General features: G+C 37.6%; 1 protein-coding gene across 1 annotated transcript in view; it reads left to right on the top strand.

Annotated features, from left to right (window-relative positions):
* Positions 1 to 10,061, top strand: part of CUNH3orf38 (chromosome unknown C3orf38 homolog) — a 57,711-nt gene extending 47,650 nt beyond the window's left edge. The window contains exon 5 of the mRNA XM_077774961.1: positions 9,030 to 10,061. Coding sequence (XP_077631087.1) covers positions 9,030 to 9,150 — 121 coding nt within the window. The 3' untranslated portion in view covers positions 9,151 to 10,061. The remainder of the gene's footprint in view (positions 1 to 9,029) is intronic.
* The last annotated feature ends 10,289 nt before the right edge of the window (positions 10,062 to 20,350 follow it).

The following is a 20,350-nucleotide window of genomic DNA, read 5'->3' as shown; positions in this document are numbered from 1 at the left end:
ATTTTTGACCAATGGGAAAAGACAAATGACAAGATCCTGAATTTTTGATGCTGTCAGCTGTGCTATTGTGCTAACCCACCCTTGAATGGTGTGACTTGCTGACTTCTTATGTAAAGTGATGTTAAAAAAAAATGCCCTCACATTTAAGCTAATTTTGGTTGAGATTTCAATTGCTTGCAGCACAAAGCTATACACAAAGATGTAAAAAGTTTAAAGTCATCATTATTCTAAGGATTTGTGGTGTGTGTGTGTGTTTTAAAGCAGTCACACTGCCTCTTAGTAATCCTAGGTGATAACATCGACTGCTTGAGTCATTAGGCTGTATTACCCATCTTGCAGAACAAACTTACTGTTTTAATCCATAATGTCCTTGGTTTCCATTTCACTGCTACACATAGTCAAGTCCCTTGTAACATTAAATTATATACTCATATTAAAAAGTTTAGTTTTCCTTTCTGATTACATTAAATTTCTATCAGTTTTTATGGCAAAAAAAAAAAAAGCCATTGGTATGGAGGCCCTGGGTGTTATTTTATTGGAAGCTGAAACATCTCTTAAATATCAGAAACCCAGAATGGTCTTTTCCTGGAAAAGAGACCCTTCAGCAGATTTCCAGTTTCTCCATAGACATGCAACTGGGCACAATGCTTCGATGTAAGCCTGCATTTGGAATTGATAATAATCATGTAGAAGAAAAAAATAGCACCCTGAAGTCTATTGTTTCACACTGCCTGGGTCCCACAGCAAGTAATACAAATTTCATTCTTGACTAGAAGGGGCACCTGAGTGGATCAGTCGGTCCAACTTTGGCTCACGTCATGATTTCTTGAGTTACTGTCCCTGCATCAGGCTCTCTGCTGTCAGTGCAGAGCGCACTTCCAATCCTCTGTCTCCTCTCTCTCTCTGCCCCTCTGCCATGCATTTTCTCTTTCTCAAAAATAAACATTTAAAAAGGAAATCTTTCCAGAGTGGGGTGGGCTTCGAGGAAGAAATTGATCACATGGCTTCTGTAAGTGTGCTTTGCTTATCACCTGGTCCTTGTACTACTACTTTGCTTTGTGTTTTTTCAATGTGTGGTTACTGGAGTTTTCCTTTGCCTACTGTGACTTCTCAGCGGTTTCTGCCAGGAATATGTCCAGCACTCCAGGTATCACAAGCCCCCCACCCCCACCCCCAGTTGAAGATAGTGATTATAATTCTTTCTGTGGAAGAAAAAAGGTCTTAAAATAATTCACACATCCTGCCCTCCTTGTCAGCTTCCTCATCCTCCCTCCTATGCATAGGACAATGCATCTGATTGATTCTCTGTTGTCTTTTCATGCCAAGATCTTCTCCATGAGCTAGTTCTTTTTTTTTTCCTCTTCCTTTTATTTTCTTTTTCTTTTAACTTTATTTATTTATTTTGAGAAAGAGAGAACACATGAACAGGGGAGGGGCAGAGGGAGAGAGAAGGAGAGACAGAGAGAACACCAAGCAGGCTCTGTGCCGTCAGCTCAGAGTCCAACATGGGGCTCCGAACTCACGAGCTGGGAGATCATGACCTGAGCTGAAATCCAGAGTCAGATGCTGAACCAAATGAGCCACCCAGGTGCCCCTCTCTTCCTTTTCTTCACGAAGTGGTGCACCAGCATTTCTTTAAAGTGCTGCTTCTATTCTAGGCTTGGGAGGCCCAACACCCGTGAATCCTTGCCAGACAGATCTGGTGGCCCTCAACAACATACCTCCAACTTGCACACCTCTTCTAGTGAATAATAACATCCATGTTTCTCATGGAGTTACCTAGGCAGTCTGGCTATTGTTAAAGTTCATCACTGCCTTCATCACAGGAAAGGAAGGCTCATGATGAAATTAACTGCCGGTGTTCATTTCAAAAGAAATAGGATTCAGGACTTAGGTAAGATTTGAGGGGGAGAAGAAGAGTAGGAGGAAAAAACTAGACTTCCTCTTATGGCTCACATTCAGTGACATTCCCTTGCAATGCTCAAGGATATCTGTTAGTCTGAGAAAATGAAAGTGAGACCCCAAATACCTAGTGGGTTGTGAGGGGGAAGAGCCCCTCAACATAAGATTGTGAACCCAAGAAAGCAGCACCCTCAACAAGCCACCTCCACGTGAATAGTATCCTTGACATTTCTATTCTCACCCTGCAGTGCAATATCGTCATAACTGATAACCTTCTGATCAGATTTTTTTTTATTTAAAAAAAGTCAGAAAAATATGTCAGTGAATGTCCGCTTTTGAAAAGTCATATAAGCCTCCAAAGGTAAAGGACAAAACTCAAGAACTAGGTTTTAGAAGCTATTTATTTTACAGTGGGGGCAAGGAGCCTGAAAATTAAAAATGAAGAGTGTGGCTTCCTTTTGTGAATATATTGAAAGCTAGTCTACATCCCTGCAGAGTCCTTGATTTGGTTATCTTTGTTGCTTACCTCTTTGTAGGGAAATGAAGAACTCCTAAAATAACATTGACAATTGGTCTCTGTGGCCCTGTTCTACTTGACCTGTCTCACTTGTATCCGTAACTGAATGGTGAAGAATTAAATGACAGCTGCTGTTGTCCTGCATCAGGACACATGACAGGAGATCTTCACTTGCACCTCAGCATGGCCAATCCCAAATCTCTTTTTAGCAGACACACCTCTGGTCTTAAAATCATTAAGGTCAAGCTAGAGCAAGAGGCTTCCTCACTTCCCACTTCCCTTTGTGCTAGGGACAGCATAGCCTTATCCTAATTGTGACTTAGATTCTTAATAAAATATTAGTTAAATCTTGACTTGTTGTCAGGCCTTAACATTTTTTTGCATAGTGTTCCCATACTGGTTTTTTTCTTTTTTTTTTTTTATGTCTAGGAATGTAGCCTGAAAATTATGGATGAATATAAAATTTTAGCTGCAAAGTATATATTACAAAATTACAAGTCAAGGGGCACCTGGGTGGGTCGGTCAGTTGGGCTTCCAACTCTTGGTTTCAGTTCAGGTCACAATTTCACAATTTGCTGATTGCGTGGAGCCTGCTCAGGATTCCCTCTCTCCCTTTCTCTCTGCCCCTCCCAGGCTCACACTGTCTCTCTCTCACAAAAATAAACTTAAAAAAATGAGATTATATTATATATATAACTATATATAGCATATATATATTTACCAGTACTTAATCATTTTGCTATTGAAAAATATTACATCATTAAAAAAATCTTTAGTGTCAAGTTGCAAATGAGAGTGGTATGCTATATATGCATCATCTTATGTCATTTGTGTCTACATGTACCATATGTTATCTAGATCTTTATCAGCTACATTGTTTATGACCTTTATTGTCCTCCCCCTCTGCCTCTTCTTCCCCCCATGTTGCCTCCACCCATCTTTTAACCTCCTCCCTCTGCTAGCCACTAAAATCATAACAATGTTACTATCTTGGAGTTATAATTATGGCTGGTTTATATTTTCTTCTTTCTTCTTGCCTGTATTTTGTAATTTTTTAATATTTGTATGTAATTTGACTTGTTCTCTTATACACAATTTCCTGTAATGACTCATGATTAGAACTTCAAAAGCCTCAGAAATATTAGCTGTAAATATTATAATACCAAAGGTCATTCTGTCTGAATTATTAGTGGTTTCATACAGTTTGAGAGGTTTTCAGTTTACACATGCTCTGAGAGCTAGAGAAACTTTTATCCAAACTAGTCCCTCATCTTAAGGGGAGTAAACTGAAACCCAGAGAGGCTGACAATCAAAGCAACATAAGAAGTCACAAGGGCACCTGAGTGGCTCAGACCGTTAAGCCTCTGGCTCTTGATTTCAGCTCAGGTCATGATCTCACGGTTTGAGCTCATGTCCCACATCGGGCTCTGCTCTGACGGTGTGGAGCCTGCTTTGTATTCTCTGTGTCCCTCTCTCTCTGACCCTTCCCCACTCATGCTCTCTCTCTCTCTCTCTCTCTCTCAAAACTAAACATGAAAAAATAATTTAAAAAAAGGAAGTCACAGAACTGGTGGTAAATCCAAGATTCTCACCATACAATGGCTTTTATGACGACAATATGAATTTGTTTGAAATTCTTTTGTTTTACTTCAGTGGCTGTTGGAAAACATTCATACCTAAAACACACATGCATAAGTATGATGACAGAGATACCATCTCTAAATTAGAATATTTAAAATGAAATAAAAAGTCATAATTCTGATGTGTGACAGATTGAAATATGCTGTGCTCAAAATAGCTTCAGATTGTGAGTTTAATGTTAATTCATTTTGAAAGGGGACCTTATCAAAAATGTCCATTATAAAAAGAGAAGCTGACAGAAGATACTATGCTAACACCACTCAAGCTATAACCTTTATCTTGTAAGAATGGAATGTCAAAATTTCAAGAGATTCTTCTTAGCAATTGTTACATTTTAGACCAAAATTTATTAAAAAAATCAGATACAAGCTTAAAATAATTTTTGTGGTTATTATGACTGATGTGTGGGTAAAAATAATTGTTGCCATGGATGGAATACAGTAGTAGCTTTTATCTTGCTTGAACTACATTTTTTGTCTTTGCAAAGAGACCCTCTCTGCATCATACCTACATCCTTCCACCTAACACACACAAATTGACAACCTAGACCAGACTGTGCTCCAGAAATTGTACCACAGAAATTTGGAAAGATCCCCAGTTAAGCTCCTCATTCCCCAGTTCCCCGTTATTTGATCTGGTTCAGTCTGTCATGTTGCTTGTGTTTATAGAGTGTAATAAGACATCTGCTGCCCACCAGATCCCATCATGATCTGTGGCACTTCCCAGCTGACTGCCATCCTATTTATATTAATTGAACGCAGTGTATTCTGCATACACTGGTGATTACCCTCATTTATTTCAGTTCCTAAAGACTCAGGATTTCTCTACATGCTTTTACAACATTGCTCTACTCATTTGGCTCCAATTAGCTTCAGCTAACGAAAATACATTACAGCAAACCTCTGGTTATCCATTGCTGTTTCCTGTGACATAATTTGTGAGCCTTTAGCCCTTGAAGTAAAGACACTGGGAATTAAGTTATAGTATCTTTTGTGGGGCTGAGAAATATTAATTGCAGGCATCTGGGCTCATTTCCTTAAAGAAGATTTGTGATTTCTATTTAACTAATAAATGTTGACATAATTGAAGAGCTATAAGCTCCATATGTTGGACTTTCTGAAGAATTTCTGATTATCCCCTTGTTCAGTTAAGTAAGAAAATGCTTTGGCATTAACACTATGTCGTGGTTTATTTGCACTTACTATTTTAAAATTATACTGAATGGCTAAAGAACTCATACAAAAGAGCTTTGTTAGAAATATATTAAGGGGCGCCTGGGTGGCTTAGTCGGTTAAGCGTCCGACTTTCGCTTAGGTCATGATCTCGCGGTTTGTGGGTTTGAGCCCCGCGTCGGGCTCTGTGCTGACTGCCAGCTCAGAGCCTGGAGCCTGTTTCAGTCTGTGACTCCCTCTCTCTCTGACCCTCCCCTGCTCGTGCTGTCTCTCTCTCTCTCCTAGAAATAAATAAAAACATTTAAAAAAAAAAAAAAGAAAAGAAATATATTAAAAAATAAAAATCTATCCCCAAATTGTTAAAAAGTGTCATTAGTTTAGTGAACTTATATATTTTTAAATTAAAAAACACTTTTTTTTTCTCAGTGAATTGATTTTTCCATTCTAGTGTCTTATTTTAGCTCTAGAGTCTTGAATCAGACTCTAATTGCTTATGTTTTAAAGATAATAGTCTTTGCAATGACATTTTTGAGTAACGGTGATTCCTTCAAAGGATCTTTTTAGATGGGATCTAGACAATTGAAGAAAATTAAGAATGGATCATAATGGATCCTACAACAAATTACATCGCCTTATTTCTTATTAATAAAAAGTTATAATCAAGAAGTTCAGCAATTTTCCTGTCTTTTGGACTGGCATTTGCATATTACACAACCATCCTTTATGATATCAAATCTGGATTTTGATATGTTTTGAAATATAATCAATTATCATATATTAGTCTGAGGAAATTTTATTGTTAAATTATAACCCCAAGCAAAAAGTGTCTACTTATCACTCCTTTGAAAGTTTTGTTTTTAAATAGCGCTCTCATTTCATTTTATGTTTTTTTCCCCTTCCATCGCAAACTTGAAAAGACAAGGCCAATCATAGTCAAATACTGTAAAAGCTGTGCTCCCATAGTTTTTATGCAAAGTTACAAAAATAAATAAGAGGCAGCTGAGGATTTCAAGAAATCACTCCATGGAGGGGTTCTAGGAATATGACAACCACGAGTGTGAAGGTGGAGTCACCAGAAACCCTCAATGGAATTATAGCTCAATAAATCAAAATTTGCTCCCTTTTACCTTTACAATATAACTCTGCATTCTATGTGGTGTCTATGTGTCACAGCATTCCCACCACTATCTTTTTCATTATCATGGAACTTCTACCTTCCTGTTAGACCAGGTTAGGAATTTTTGGGGAGAGCTTTGCTGTATGCTTGATTGCAGTGGGTCTCAAACATTTTGGGTCTAGGGACCGCAGCATGGTAATAAATCCCTCACACTTGCCACGACCAAGTAAGAAAGAAAGAATGAAACAAAAACCATGAGGCATTTCGATAAAATTTCATGGAGGTGTATAATAAGTACATCCATGCCTGATTGTAATATCATCCATGTTAATAGGCCCATGGGCCAGCAGGTAGACCACCTACAGGTGGGCCCCTGTGGACCACCAAGTCTTGTAGCTGACTTGATGGGCTGTGAGTTACTGTTTTTGACAATCATTGCAAAATACAATTATCATTTTTCTCTTTAACTTGTGTCTTCCTTGACAACAAACTTGGTGAACTATTTTTTTCCCCAGGATTTCTTGTTCTCATATGTCTTCTCCACCCTCATTTTCTTTTAAAGTATTAGCAAAATTTTACTTTCCTTAATCAAAAAAACTTTGTGTAGATTCTTCTGGCTAAGTAGACAAACACACCAAAACACCCCCCCCCCAAAAAAAAGCATTAATCTGGAAGCTGGGTTCAAATTCTGATCTTTATCATTTGTTAGCTCTGTAACTATGGACAAGTGTTAAATATCTCATTATTTTCCCATTTTGGAAATAATATTAGTATCCGTCTCCTAAGATTGCACTGAGGTCTGTTAGTAAGCTTTTGGTATATAAAAAACCACCCAAACATAGTGGCTCAATACAATAAACAGTATTATTTCTATAACCCTATGGATTGGCTACAGAGATCTTTTGATCTGGAGAGACTAGCTAGCAAAGGGTTGTTTAGGATGATTTTATTTACATGTCACTGGTTGGCAAGCTAGTTGGTCTGGGGAGACCTCACCTCAGATCGGCCAGATGGGGGATATCATCTGCCAGATGGGCAATGTGTCACTCACCATCCAACAGGCTAACTCATGCTTCCTCACATGGTGCTGTCAGGACAGCAAAAAAGAGCAGGTCTGTTTTCAAGGCTCTGCTTGCATCATATTTGCTAATGCTCTTTACTAAAGCGAGTCACATTGGTCAAGCCCAGATTGAAGGCGTAGAGATATAGGCTCCGTACCTTGATGGGAAGAGTGAAATTCATATCACAGAGGAGCATTGTTCAAGGATGGGTGGATTTGTGGCCTTTTTGCAATCTGCCAGATGAGAATGAGAGGGCAGTAGTGCTGAGATCAAGTGCTTTGGGTCAGTGATGGCATTTAGTGAGAGTTCAAATAAATTTTACCTGCAACGTTCATCATGTCCGTAATTAGCACCACACTCAGTCTCATTTCTTGCCATTAGAGCTGGTTTTGTGTGGTTATTTCTTTTATAAGTAAATGAGAAATTATATCAGTTTAGATGCTGTTGAAATTCTGATCTTCAGCCTCTGAGCCTTTGCAATATTCTCCCAGGAGGACTTTCTTTAAGGTGAGTGACATGGTCATTACAGGGAAAAAAATTCTATCCAGTTTATTCTTGACAATGCCTGCTACCAGGGTGATAAATACAAAAAGTCTGGATTTTCTCCATTTTAACTTCTAACTTTCCAGCCTTATTTTCCGCCATATTTTCAGCCTGCACCTAAACCCAACCCACATGCCTTGAATTCCTGCTTGAACCTGCTGGAACTTTTTGGAAATGCACTTCCTCCTGCCTGGAATGTTCTCCAGTCACAAATAGGGAACTGGAACTTTATGAAATGTCGTATTTTTAGAAGACTGTCCTTTACATCTCCTGCAGAGATAAGAACTCGTTCATCTGAGCTCCCATAGGGTTCCGTACATGTCAGAAACTTAACCCATATTTCATTCCACCAGAGAATCCTTTTCAACACAATACTCTAGGGAGATACTAATATTTAACTGTTCAATACATGAATTTACAATCTAAGGCTTGATTCTGAATATTATGAATACTTCCTTTTGTAACTTTTCCTAAATGTTGTCTATGCTTACTATTACATAAGAATATGAACCAAAAAGTTGATACAAAGTAAGGGAATCACTCATTAGTGGTGAAAAAAGTTGAAATAAGCACATGATCAGAATAGCTTAATAGGATTAAGGAACCTGTGGGGTCAATTCAAGCAAGACTCATATTTTGGAAAAACAAACTTCATCTTTCTGAGTAAACGGACAACTGTCGTGGGAATATATATGCTCCCCCGGGTGAGGCCAGGATCTGTCACAGAAGGATCATAGAAGATGGAAGTTAGCTTCTGTGGTGCTGAAAGGAAACTAAACTAGTTCATCTGTTGATTATTAGCTCCTTGCAGGTAGTGACAATTTTTCTATGTTTTTTTCTTGTGGCCGTGAGCACATTGTACAGTGTAGGACACCTAAAAAAATGTGAATGACTATATCTGTAGGATGAATGAGAAAGATTCATAATGTGGTACCCAGTTTTAGGTCACATAATGAATATACACTTTTTTGCCCATGAAGACTAAGGGTGAGAACAACTTCTGGTCTGGGGAATAGCTTTTATCCATCAGACAAAACGAGTGTACTTATCTTGGTCAATATTCTCTAATTTTCCAGACGTCTGCTGATTCCCTTGGAGGCGAGGATCTGGAATGACATCCTCTTCCTAAGTTCATACCACTCTGGGGATAGTTCATGGAAGATGAAGTTAGACTCGAGAGGGACAGTCCATATTTGACAAGGGACATTTCTGTTGGATGTGCCTGCTGTAGGAATTTTTGCAGGATAGACCTTTAAACTGGGATGTCATTCATACATATGATTTGACTTCCACTCTGAGATAATCTTGGTATTATTCTTTCTTTAGACAGAGGTCTCCATTGTGGTTGATTTTGACCCTCCATGGACATTTGCCAAAGTTTGGAAGTATTATTGTCACACTACAGAGAGGGGGTAATTAGCATTCATGGGTAGAGGCCAGTGATGCTGCTAGCTATCTATGGTGCACATGGCAGTCCCTCACAACACAGAATCCTTTGGTCCCAAATGTCAATAACACAATGTCAAGAAGAAACCCTGCTTTACAGTGTGCCTGTTTTGGCCAGGCTCAGAATTTTGCATTTCCATTCCTTTATAGGATTTTGCTTAAATAGTGTAGTATAATTCTCCCGCCATCTCCCCTATTTTTATTGACACATACTTGATATACAGAACTGTATGTGTTTAAGGTATACAGCATATGACTTACATATATTATGAAATGGTTACCACAGTAAGTTCAGTTAATATCCATTATTTTTTTATAGATACAAAACAGGTTTTTTTCTTGTGATAAAATCTCTTAGGATGTACTCTCTTAACAGTTTTCAAATATACCATAAAGTAGTGGTAATTCTAGTCATCACGTTGTACATTACACCAAGTACTTTGTCTTATAACTGGAAGTTTGGGGGTGCCTGGGTGGCTCAGTTGGTTAAGCGTTTGACTTCATCTCAGGTCATGATCTTGCAGTTTGAGAGTTGGAGCCCCTCATCAGGTTCTGTGTTGACAGCTCGGAGCCCAGGGCCTGCTTTGGATTCTGTGTCTCCCTCTGTCTCCCCAACTCATGCTCTGTCTCTCTCTCACACACAAAAATAAATAAACATTAAAAAAATAAATAAAACTGGAAGTTTGTACCTTTTGACCACTTTCATTCAATTCCCCATCTGAAATATAATTCTGTAATATGTTTTGGAATAATGACTTTTTAAATTAAATATAGCATTGATCATTTTCTTTTCCTGAAAGTAAAATCTTTAAAGATCTAAAATTAAATGGTTTTGGAGAGATTTTAAATGAAGTGGAAACTGACCAATTGAACTTAAAATGCTTTGAAATAAACTTAACTGACTTCCCTCAACTGGAATCTCAGATAGTAACTGTTTTGCAGCTATAAGCAGTATTCACAACCTGGACCTTCAGAGGCTGATATCAGAGATGAACTCATATTGGTTTGGATTTCATTATGCTTAATAACTATGATAAATGCCAGTCATGGATTCTTGCAAATTCAGTCCTGGGAAAATTTCCATAAAGATGTGACTCAGGTGAAACAAATGTGTTTCAAGTATCTAATCTACAGTGAACAATTTGTCCTATCCCTGAGGAATGAAACGATAATTTCAAACACATGTTTGGGAAACTGGACAGTAAAGACAATATGAAGATTGTCATAGTAGCTTGTTTAAGAAAACAGTATTCATTTGAAATCTTACCAGCAAGGGTCTACTCAAGTGGTAAAATGGCACACCAGTGAGGAGAGACATTGGGTAGCTCTCAAGGATGCCTTCCTTCCCCCCACCCCGGACTACCCTCTGCCAGAACTAGGATCCAGCAGTGCTCTCTGACCATCTCCCAGAGCCCCAAAGGGACAACCTGGGCCTCCTGATTCACTAAAGAAGCTGGTGCCTGGAGTTAACTGTCTCTTCCCATCTCTCATCTAGGGATGGGGGAATCTCCTTTCTTTCCCATGGAGTGTTTATGAGGAAAAATCCTAGTAGCTTTGACATTGAAACCATGCAACTGTTTGCCTATTTGTTGAAAACTGGTAGAAGGAAAACAGCACAGCCTGACACAATAATTATAGGACGATTGGGAAAGAAATCTGTACCAATGCCAGGGGACATAAAAGCTATTTCCTTTCCAAATATCTTGATGATTTAGATATAAAACACTTCTCTTATATTTAGACTTAGAGGAACAGTAGCTGAAAACTTCAGTTTCTTTCCTCTGGATGCATAAGGCTTCTCTGATAGGGTGCAGGAGAGGGGGTGGGTAATGGCTAAATACAGATTTAGAGACCAAGGGCAAATGCCCGAGTCTTTCTTAAGCTTGTGCGCCTCCTTGGTGCACAGGGTGATGGAGCCATTACTGGCAACCTAATATGGTTGAATCTGGACTTACAGGAAAAAAGAAAAGATTTTTTTTTTTCATTCAGGGAAACAGCTGGAAGCTCTTTCTGAGCCTTGTGTTTTGGATCACTGCAGGTGATGGATGCCCCTAGTGTAAATGCTCAAACTTTACAGTAAGGTTAGAACCAAGGGCAGGAACTCCTGCATGGAGTTGTGAATCCCAGCCAGGAGGAGACATGATTAAGGCTCCTGCCACTACAAGTTTGTCTGTAGAGAATCAGCAGTCCTGATAGTCCTGATCATATTAGCTGGGCTGGGCGGGCCTTAGATCCTCTCTTTCTGGCTTCCTTGTCCTAGGGTTCCATGCTTTACCTCTTCCCCTCCGACTTGTCCCTCTCTCTTCTACTATAGCTTTGTTGGACCAAAAGGTGAGGAAAGGAGTTTCCTCCTTTCTTTTACCAAAAGGTGTTGGCTGGAGGTGAAATCTGGAGTTTGGCCTGGTTCTCACTACTCAACTACAAAGTCAGGTAGCCTGGGGAGGCCAGAGCTAAGACTGTCTTTGAAATGTTCCACCTCCACTGTATCCCCTTCTCAGTTTCCAAGAGGACAGTGGCTCTGGAAGTCTAAGATGTGGGTCCATGGACTCGCTCAGGCCACCTTTGTCCTTGGGGAACTAGCCGGGTGAGCTCTGCCTGTCCCCAACCTCTAATGGGCCTTCTCATAGAAGCCCTATTACACATTTATCTACCTTTTAGTGAAACAATGGAAACATTAGGTAGTGGCAGCTTCCCTTGCTTAGGCTGGGGGCAGGGGATAGGAATGGATTGCTTTTTCCAAAAGGAAAAAAATAAATTACCTTCAAAGTTTTTTTTTAAAGAAGGGAGACATTTTTCAGTGACTGCTAGATTGTTTTACTTTTTTTTTTTTTAAGTTTTTTATTTATTTTTGAGAGACCAAGAAAGAGAGAGAGCAAGTGTACGAGGGAGGGGCAGAGAGAGAGGGAGACAGAGTCCCAAGCAGGCTTTGCACCACCAGTGTGGAGCTGGATGTGGGGCTCAAACTCATGAACTGTGACATCATGACCTGAGTCAAAATCAAGAGCTGGTCACTTAGGTGACTCAGCCACCCAGAGGCCCCTTGTTTTACTTTCTCCTTACCCTCCCCCCACCCCCAGTTGGTAAATTTCTCCTTATCCCCCCTGTAAATACATTTCACTTACTGACAATTTTCTCCACTCATTTGAGGTAATGCACTATTCTAATAGGTACAACTTTTAGAGTCTGTCCCTCATCTTTGCCTCACCTTCAACTCCATTCTTGTCAATGAGTCCTACCTGTGCTTCTGGCCCCTCTACTCTCCCAGCCAGTGGCTTCAGTCATCCAAGGCTTTGTGTGCTGGGATTGCTTAAATTTTGCCTCACCATTTTCCCCTTTGTGGATTAAGGGACCATTTGTAACATGTCTGTGCAAATTTTATAAAACCCACTGCTATGTCAAGATGTTTGAAATGAATTTCAGCAAGTAATGAGTTAGCATAACAAATAAACACCCTGTACCACCATTTGAATTGCTCTTTTTTCTCAATCCTGATCCCAAGAATCCAGAATAAGTTAAAGGAGCCCCCTCTCCTGAAGCAAAATGTATTAGTATTCAGTCCTGATATGTCATTTATTCAGAAGAGTGAAACATTTATTAAAAGTGGGAATTGGGGTAAGGGTAGAAGGGGATACTCCTGGTTGTGATTGTTTTTAAAACTAAATGATAAACTATTTTGTAATTGTGCAACTTTGAAAATTGTACTTTACTGAACACTTACCAGCAGTCAGCATCCTGATTTTGATTGGACGTTTCCTCCCACATTTTAATCTGTTCTTTGTTTAGTTCTGGGGCAATAGGGCAGCTGGCTCAGACTTTTGGAGTTTATGCTTTTGATGAGTGAGCACTCAGTTTTCGTTCCCAGGAAGGTCATTTCAGGTACAAACCACTTCATTCTACTATTTCAATTTCAAAATAAAAGAAAGCTTATTTTAAAAAACTATCTCTTATAATATATACTAAGATATAAACAAAGAGAAGATAACAATGAAAACTATCATAATGGACTGATGCTAATTTATGAACCCAATAAGGAATGTATGGTAGAATGAGAACTGGAGATCTAGTAGCTAAAAGCAGGAATTCTTGGGGCACCTGGGTGGCTCAGTTGGTTAAGCATCTAACTCTTGATTTGGCTCCGTTCATGACGTCACAGTTGGTGAGTTCAAGCCCTGAGTAGGGCTCTACACTGTTGTGGAGACTACTTGGGATTCTCTCTCTCCCTCTCTCTTTCTGCCCCTCCCCAGTGCTCCCTCTCTCTCAAAATAAATAAATAACTTAAAAAAAAAAAAGAAGTAGGACTTCTTATGCTCTGATGAAAGAATTCATTTGTTCATTTGCTCATTCATTCATGATGGTCTTCCTGTGCATCAGTTAGTAAATATACACTAAATGTCTGTTATCAATGAGGTACCATATTAATCTTTACAAAGTGGGATTAACAAACTCATATGCCTGCAGGATAAGGCTGTGAACAGGCTAGTGAAGTTGGCCAAGTATTAGGTAATAGAGAGTGGTGGGGACTTGTCAGGTGGAAAGCACATGTCTCACCTAACTGGACAGCCACTACTCAGCTCCTGTTAAGTCCAGTATTTTCCAGGTGTTCAAAGGAATATGAAGTTTCAGATATTTTAGGAAATTCAATAATTTCTTGATTTTAGAATAGCATGTCATTTCATTCTACATTATATTGGTGGTTTGAGTCAGGGTAATTAGGCATGGAAAAGAAAGAAAACTCAGCCAGATTGGAAAGAAGTAAAACTATCTCTATTTGCGAATGATACAGTCTTTCACATAGAAAACCCTAAGGAGTCTACTGAAAATAAAACTATTAAAACTAACAAATGAGTCTCCAGCAAGGTTACAGAATGTCAAATAAATATGCAAAAATCAATTTTTATATACATTTCGTAATCGACAATCAAAATGAAATTAAGAGAATGATTATATTTACAATACCATCCAAAAGAATAAATATGTAGGAATAAATTTAACAAGAGAAATTCAAGACTTATACATGAGAACTAAAAAACATCATTGAAAGAAAGAAAAGAAGTCCTAAAGAATGGATAGATATCACATGTTAATGTACGGGAAGACTTAATATTCTCAGATGGTAATACTCCCCCAAATTCCAGCTGACCTCTTTGCAAACATGACAAGCTAATCCTACAATTCCTATGTTAATGCAAAGTATCCAGAATAACCCAAACAGTCTTGAGAAAGAGTAACAAAGTTTGACAACACCCATTTCTGCTTTCAAAACCTACTACAAAGGTATGGTACCCAGGACAATGTCATTCATACTGGCATAAGTACAGAAATAAACCCTCACATTTTGGTCAATTGATTTTTGACAAAAGTGCCGAGACAATTCAATAGAGAAAGAGTAATCTTTCAACAAATGGAGCTGGGGATAATTAATTAGATATTTACATGCAAAAAAAATGACATTAGACTCCTGTCTCACATAATACACAAAAATTGGTCTAAATGGATCATAGACCTAAATGAAAGAGTTAAAACTTTTAAAACTCTTAGGAGGAAATATAAGAGTAAATCTTTGTGGTCTTGGGTTAGGCAATTTTTTCTTAGGTGTTACACCAAAAGCATAAATGACAAAAGAAAAAAATAGATACATTGGATCTCATCAAAACTTAAAAAAAAAAAAATTGTGTTGTCAACAATACCAAGAAAATGAAAGGACAACCCACATAATAGGAGAAAAGAGTTGCAAATAATGTATTGAGCAAGGAACATGTATCCAAAATATATACAGAATTGTTACAACTTAGCATTAAAAAAAGATAGAAAATCCAATTAAAAATCAAAGGGGGAATAAAAAGAAAAAATCAGACAGAGAACTGGAATAGACATTTTTTTCCGAAGAAAATATGTAAATGGCCAATTAGCACAAAAATGCTTATTATTAATCCTTAGGGAGATGAAAATCAAAATTACAGCAAGATACCACTTCACACACACTAGGATAGCTAGGATAAAAAAGAAGTCGGACAATAACAAAAGTTGGTGAAGACTTGGAGAAATTGGACCGTTCAAACACTGGTAGTGGGAATGTCAAATGGTGGAACCACTTTGTAAAACAGTCTGGCAGTTTCTTAAAAGGTTAAGCATAGACATACCCTATGACTCAGCTGTTTCACTCTTAGGTGCATATCCAAGAGAAATGAAAACCTGTCCAGACAAGGATTTGTACACAGATATATATAGCAACATTATTGATAATAGCCAAAAAGTGGAAATAACCCAAATGTCCATTAATCATGAATAGATAAATAAAATGTGGTGTATTAATAAGCAGAACATTATTTTGCAATATAAAATAGTAAAGTATTGAAGTATGATACAACATGGGTGGATCTTGAAAACATTATGCTCAGTGAAAGAAGTCAGTAACAGATGAACCCATATGGTAGAATTCCATTTTATGAAATAGCCAGCATAGTCAATTCTACAGACATTGAAAATAGATTCATGTTTGCCTAGGGCAAACAGGAGGGACGGAGAATATCCGTTGATGGGTGCAGAAGTTTTTTGGGGGGAAGGAGGGGTTGGTGTGATAAAATTGTTCTAAAATTAGATCATGATGATGGTTACACAATACCTTGAATATACATAAAGAATAACTCTGTGGGGAACATGAACATACACACACACATGGGTGTGTGCACACAAACACAATGTGTCAACCATACCAAATGTATTTGCAGAGTGAATTTGTCATGAAAGTTGCTGATTCATGACTCCTGTTGGGAATGATAAAAGGACAAAAACACATGTTCTAGCCATTAAATCACCATCAGATTAGTAGGAGAAATGAGAAGATAGGCATAAATAATTACAACAATAGAGAATTATGAAAGTAGGAAGTTCTGGCTGTGTGTTCAAGGGCAAGGTGTTATGAAGGTAGTGGCCTTGAATAAATAACTCTGTTTTAAAAAGAGTGTATGACATTTATATCTACATAAAAACACCAAAAAAAATCTAATTGAACTGTGTTGATATGATTATAGAGATAAAACATAAAATCAAATTTTATTTGCCAAATGTTCAATAGTGGAGTGATTAGATCAATAATTACCCGAAGCCAAGTCCAATGTAAATATCACCATAATAGAATGAACTTATAAAATATAAGACTAGATCTGAAATTTTATTTAAAATTGTTTAATATCATGATTATTTGAATTTGGGGGAGTCAAATATTAAACATTTGACATTGTGAGGGTCCCTGACTGACTCAGTCAGTAGAGCATGAGACTTTTGATCTCAGGGTTACTAAATTCAAGCTCACATGTTGGGTGTAGAGATTACTTAAAAAATAAAATCTTAAAAAAAAGAGGTTGGCACCATGGACCTGGAATGCTGATTTCTCTAACCTCTCATCTACCGGATGCCCCTTTAGTCACTCTGGGTACTTAATGCATATTTGCTTTCAACTGGTATATTTAGTAAGATCATTAGTAATTTTATATTCAGCAGCATATAACTCAGGAAAGTGTTTTTTAGTTACATTTTACAAAATGAACTTGGGACAAATCTATAATAGCCTTTATCTTCAGTAAGTGTATAAAAATCACTGGAATTAGTTTTTGATTAATTTTTAACCTCAGAGACAAATGCTTTAAGAGCATTCTCACAAAATTATTATTTTGAGGTTTGATTAGTGAGAAGAAAATGTAATTTGGGAAAACTATTTTTCTATTTTTAATGTTTATTTATTTTTGAGAAGGAGAGAAAGCAAGCAAGCAGGGATGGGGCAGAAAGAGATGGAGAGAGAGAATCCCAAGCAGGCTCCATGATGTGGGGCTTCATCTCATGAACCCATCAGATCATGACCTGAGCCGATTTCGAAAGCTGGACACTCAGCTGACTGAGCCCCCTAGGTGTCCTGGGAAACCCATTTTTCTTTAACACTTTCTTGTTTTGTTTATACTTATATTCTTCATTATGTCTAGCTGGTAGATGATTTATTATGATGTTATGTAGGATTTGGGACATTTTCCTCTTTGTAACATGTCAGTGTGGCAAAATTGACATTCTGATTTTAATTTATCCTCATAAACTATGAAAATTCCATTGCAGAATCTTTGTCTTCAAAGTTTTAAAATTTCTATGGGGTTAAGTAACTGAAAACTAAATATAACTCTTATGGGTTATTTTCTTTCATGTTTTAACTGCTTACACTGTAACCAATTCTACTATGATTGGAGTGTGATAGTGATGGGTTGTCTGTTCTTCACCTGTGACCAAGACTCTCCCACCTAAGTCTGAGAACCAAGCTTTTCCAAATCCTCTTTGCTATAAGGTTCTGGTCAGAGTTTCCCGTTGAGAGTAATTTGTGTGGGATGCGGAAGATGAAGGTGAGGGGGAGCCCTGTACTTGAGAAACTGTGGTGTTAAGCCATGGTGACTTTGTAGACTGATTTAGGGGCTCTCTTATGGTCCCAGTGACAGTGGTTTCTCAAATTCCCTGCAAGCTGCAGCTTCTCCATATACCAGTGGTCCAGGCTGCCATCATTAGTAACTGCTCTTGATCTCTTGGCTTCATGTTTGTAGACCTTTACTTCAATCATATAAGCCATCACTCCTTTATCACACTTATCACTTTCATATTCTTTTTTTAAAACAATTTTTCAATGTTTTTATTCATTTTTAAGAGAGAGAGAGAGCGAGAGAGCAAGCAGGAGAGGGACAGAGAGTGAGGGAGACAGAATCCGAAGCAGGCTTCAGGCTCTGAGCTGTCAGCACAGAGCCTGTTGCGGGACTCAAACCTTCAAACCATGAGATCATGACCTGAGCCAAAGGTGGACACTTAACCAACCCAGGCATCCCTATTATCATATTCTTATAGTGACTCCCCTTTATGATCAAACTCAGACTAATAGAATGTGATTCTAATCTTTATTAATAATCTTTGTATTATTACTTATATTTTTATAAACATATCTTGTCTCCAAAAGAATGCATTTTTTCCTACAATTTATCTCATTAATGGACTCTCTCTTAATACTGATGTACTTCTCAGTTTATTTTTACTCAACCACTGGATATTTCCTAACCCGTTTAAAACAAATTTATCATCTGCTAACACTGCTTATTATTTCTGCAATTAATTTTGGTAATAATAACAGATTGTACTTCAGCTGAGTGGCAGAATTTCAACACACAGGGTGCGTGAAATTTTTTTGTTCAGGCTATACCTAGTATGCTTTTATCTATATTCGAATGTAAATTTTCAGAGCATGACAATAAATCTGAATGACACGTCTTATTTATATTACTGACATCATTATACTGATTAAATATGTTGGTAACTTATCAAGTACCTGTCATTGATTATGCACAACTTCAGGAAGACCAATAGTTCTTTAGTTCTGTGATGATCCAAATACCAAGGCTGAAGCTAAAGTCAAAGAGAAGATTTTGGCAGAATTCTGGGGAGAAGCTGAATGTCAGTGCATCTTGAGATCATTGTGCATGGGGGGGGGGATCTCAAGAAATATTCACTTTCCGACTAGTTGATGACATTAATTATGATTTACAAAAAGCAGATGCAGACTCAGAGGTATATAATATGTACCCACAAGTAGAAAAGATAAGGAAAATAGACTGGCTTCCTTCCCCCCAGTCTTCTTCAGAGAAGGCATTTTTTAGTTTTCCTCTGAAGTGCACTGAAAGGAGTTCCTTGGAAACCTTCATAGTCAATTCAGCATTTTGTAGCAATTAGAATACTAAGGAAGCACTTGTCATTTCATGTGAAAAAAGATAGACGTTTGAAAAAATAAAATGTCTTCTCATAGTTTCAAGGTCACTAAAATGTTAAGTGGAAAGTTGCTAAATGTGGTAAATGAAAACACATTTTCATATATAAGGTACCAGGAACGATTCATTTTTATTTTCATGTTCTGAAGAATCTCTATGTAATTGTTCTGTGGGTATTCAGAGAAAGGAATTATAATCTTTTGGCAATACATGTATTGTCTAGGACACTCAGGCTCTTGTTGTGGAACCTGGGAGATAAACACTGAGTTAGAAACATGTAATCATGCATGTTGGTAAATGTTCTAAAGCCCTTTTCTAAATCCACAGGAGAAAAATCTGTCACTTTCCAGAATCCATTCAATATAACAAGAACAGCATTCTGTTGTAAATGGATCTAATGGGTGACAACTGATATGCTCAGTGATAGAATAGACGATCAACACAATTATTTATGTAAATGTTTGCCCCCAGGCATTCTGGGGACAGCAGGGTCCTCTTGCCAAGATGTTTTTTTCTCAAGGACCTAAGTACTAGTAAAAATTGGGAGCAGATACATTAATCAAAAAGAAAAGTTTTTAGAGTTTATTTTTGAGGTTTATTGTCACTGTTCTTAGTGAATTGATAATCTTAATTGGATATATTTGGAATCAATCCAAATTCTTATTTGGAGATTGAATTGTTCTAGTGATTAAACAAAGTAACTGAGGTCACCACCCTATTCAATAAGATATTTTTTGGCATGTAATTAATTATAATCTCATTGTAAATCCTTTTGATTTAAAGATTAATGTTGATTCTTTGCTTCGATTATGCTATTCATTTTTTTTTAATTAAAATTAAGGCATGAAACAGATCTCTATAGAACTTCTTCAAGATGTTGGTCTATTCATTTAAAAAGACATTTTATTTTTTTTTGTTAAAAGCAATAGATTTGGCATAACTACATTATTTCATTATTCTGTTATGTTGTATAGTCAATATGTATTTTGTAACGATTTTCATTTATTTTTTTTTATTTTTTGAGAGAGAGAGAGAGTGCAACTGAGTGAGGGGCAGAGAGAGAGGGTGAGAGAAAGAAATGTTTTTACCTGAAGCAGGGTTTCTGGTTTTACCTGAAGTGGGGCTGGGGCTCACCCAAAGTGGGGCTCACCCGAAGTGGGGTTCGTGTT

Source organism: Crocuta crocuta, unplaced genomic scaffold (assembly GCF_008692635.1).
Source record: "Crocuta crocuta isolate KB4526 unplaced genomic scaffold, BGI_CrCroc_1.0 scaffold6, whole genome shotgun sequence".
NCBI lineage: Eukaryota > Metazoa > Chordata > Mammalia > Carnivora > Hyaenidae > Crocuta > Crocuta crocuta.
The sequence above is the reverse complement of the archived record's forward strand: the minus strand, read 5'-3'. Positions and strand labels throughout refer to the sequence as shown.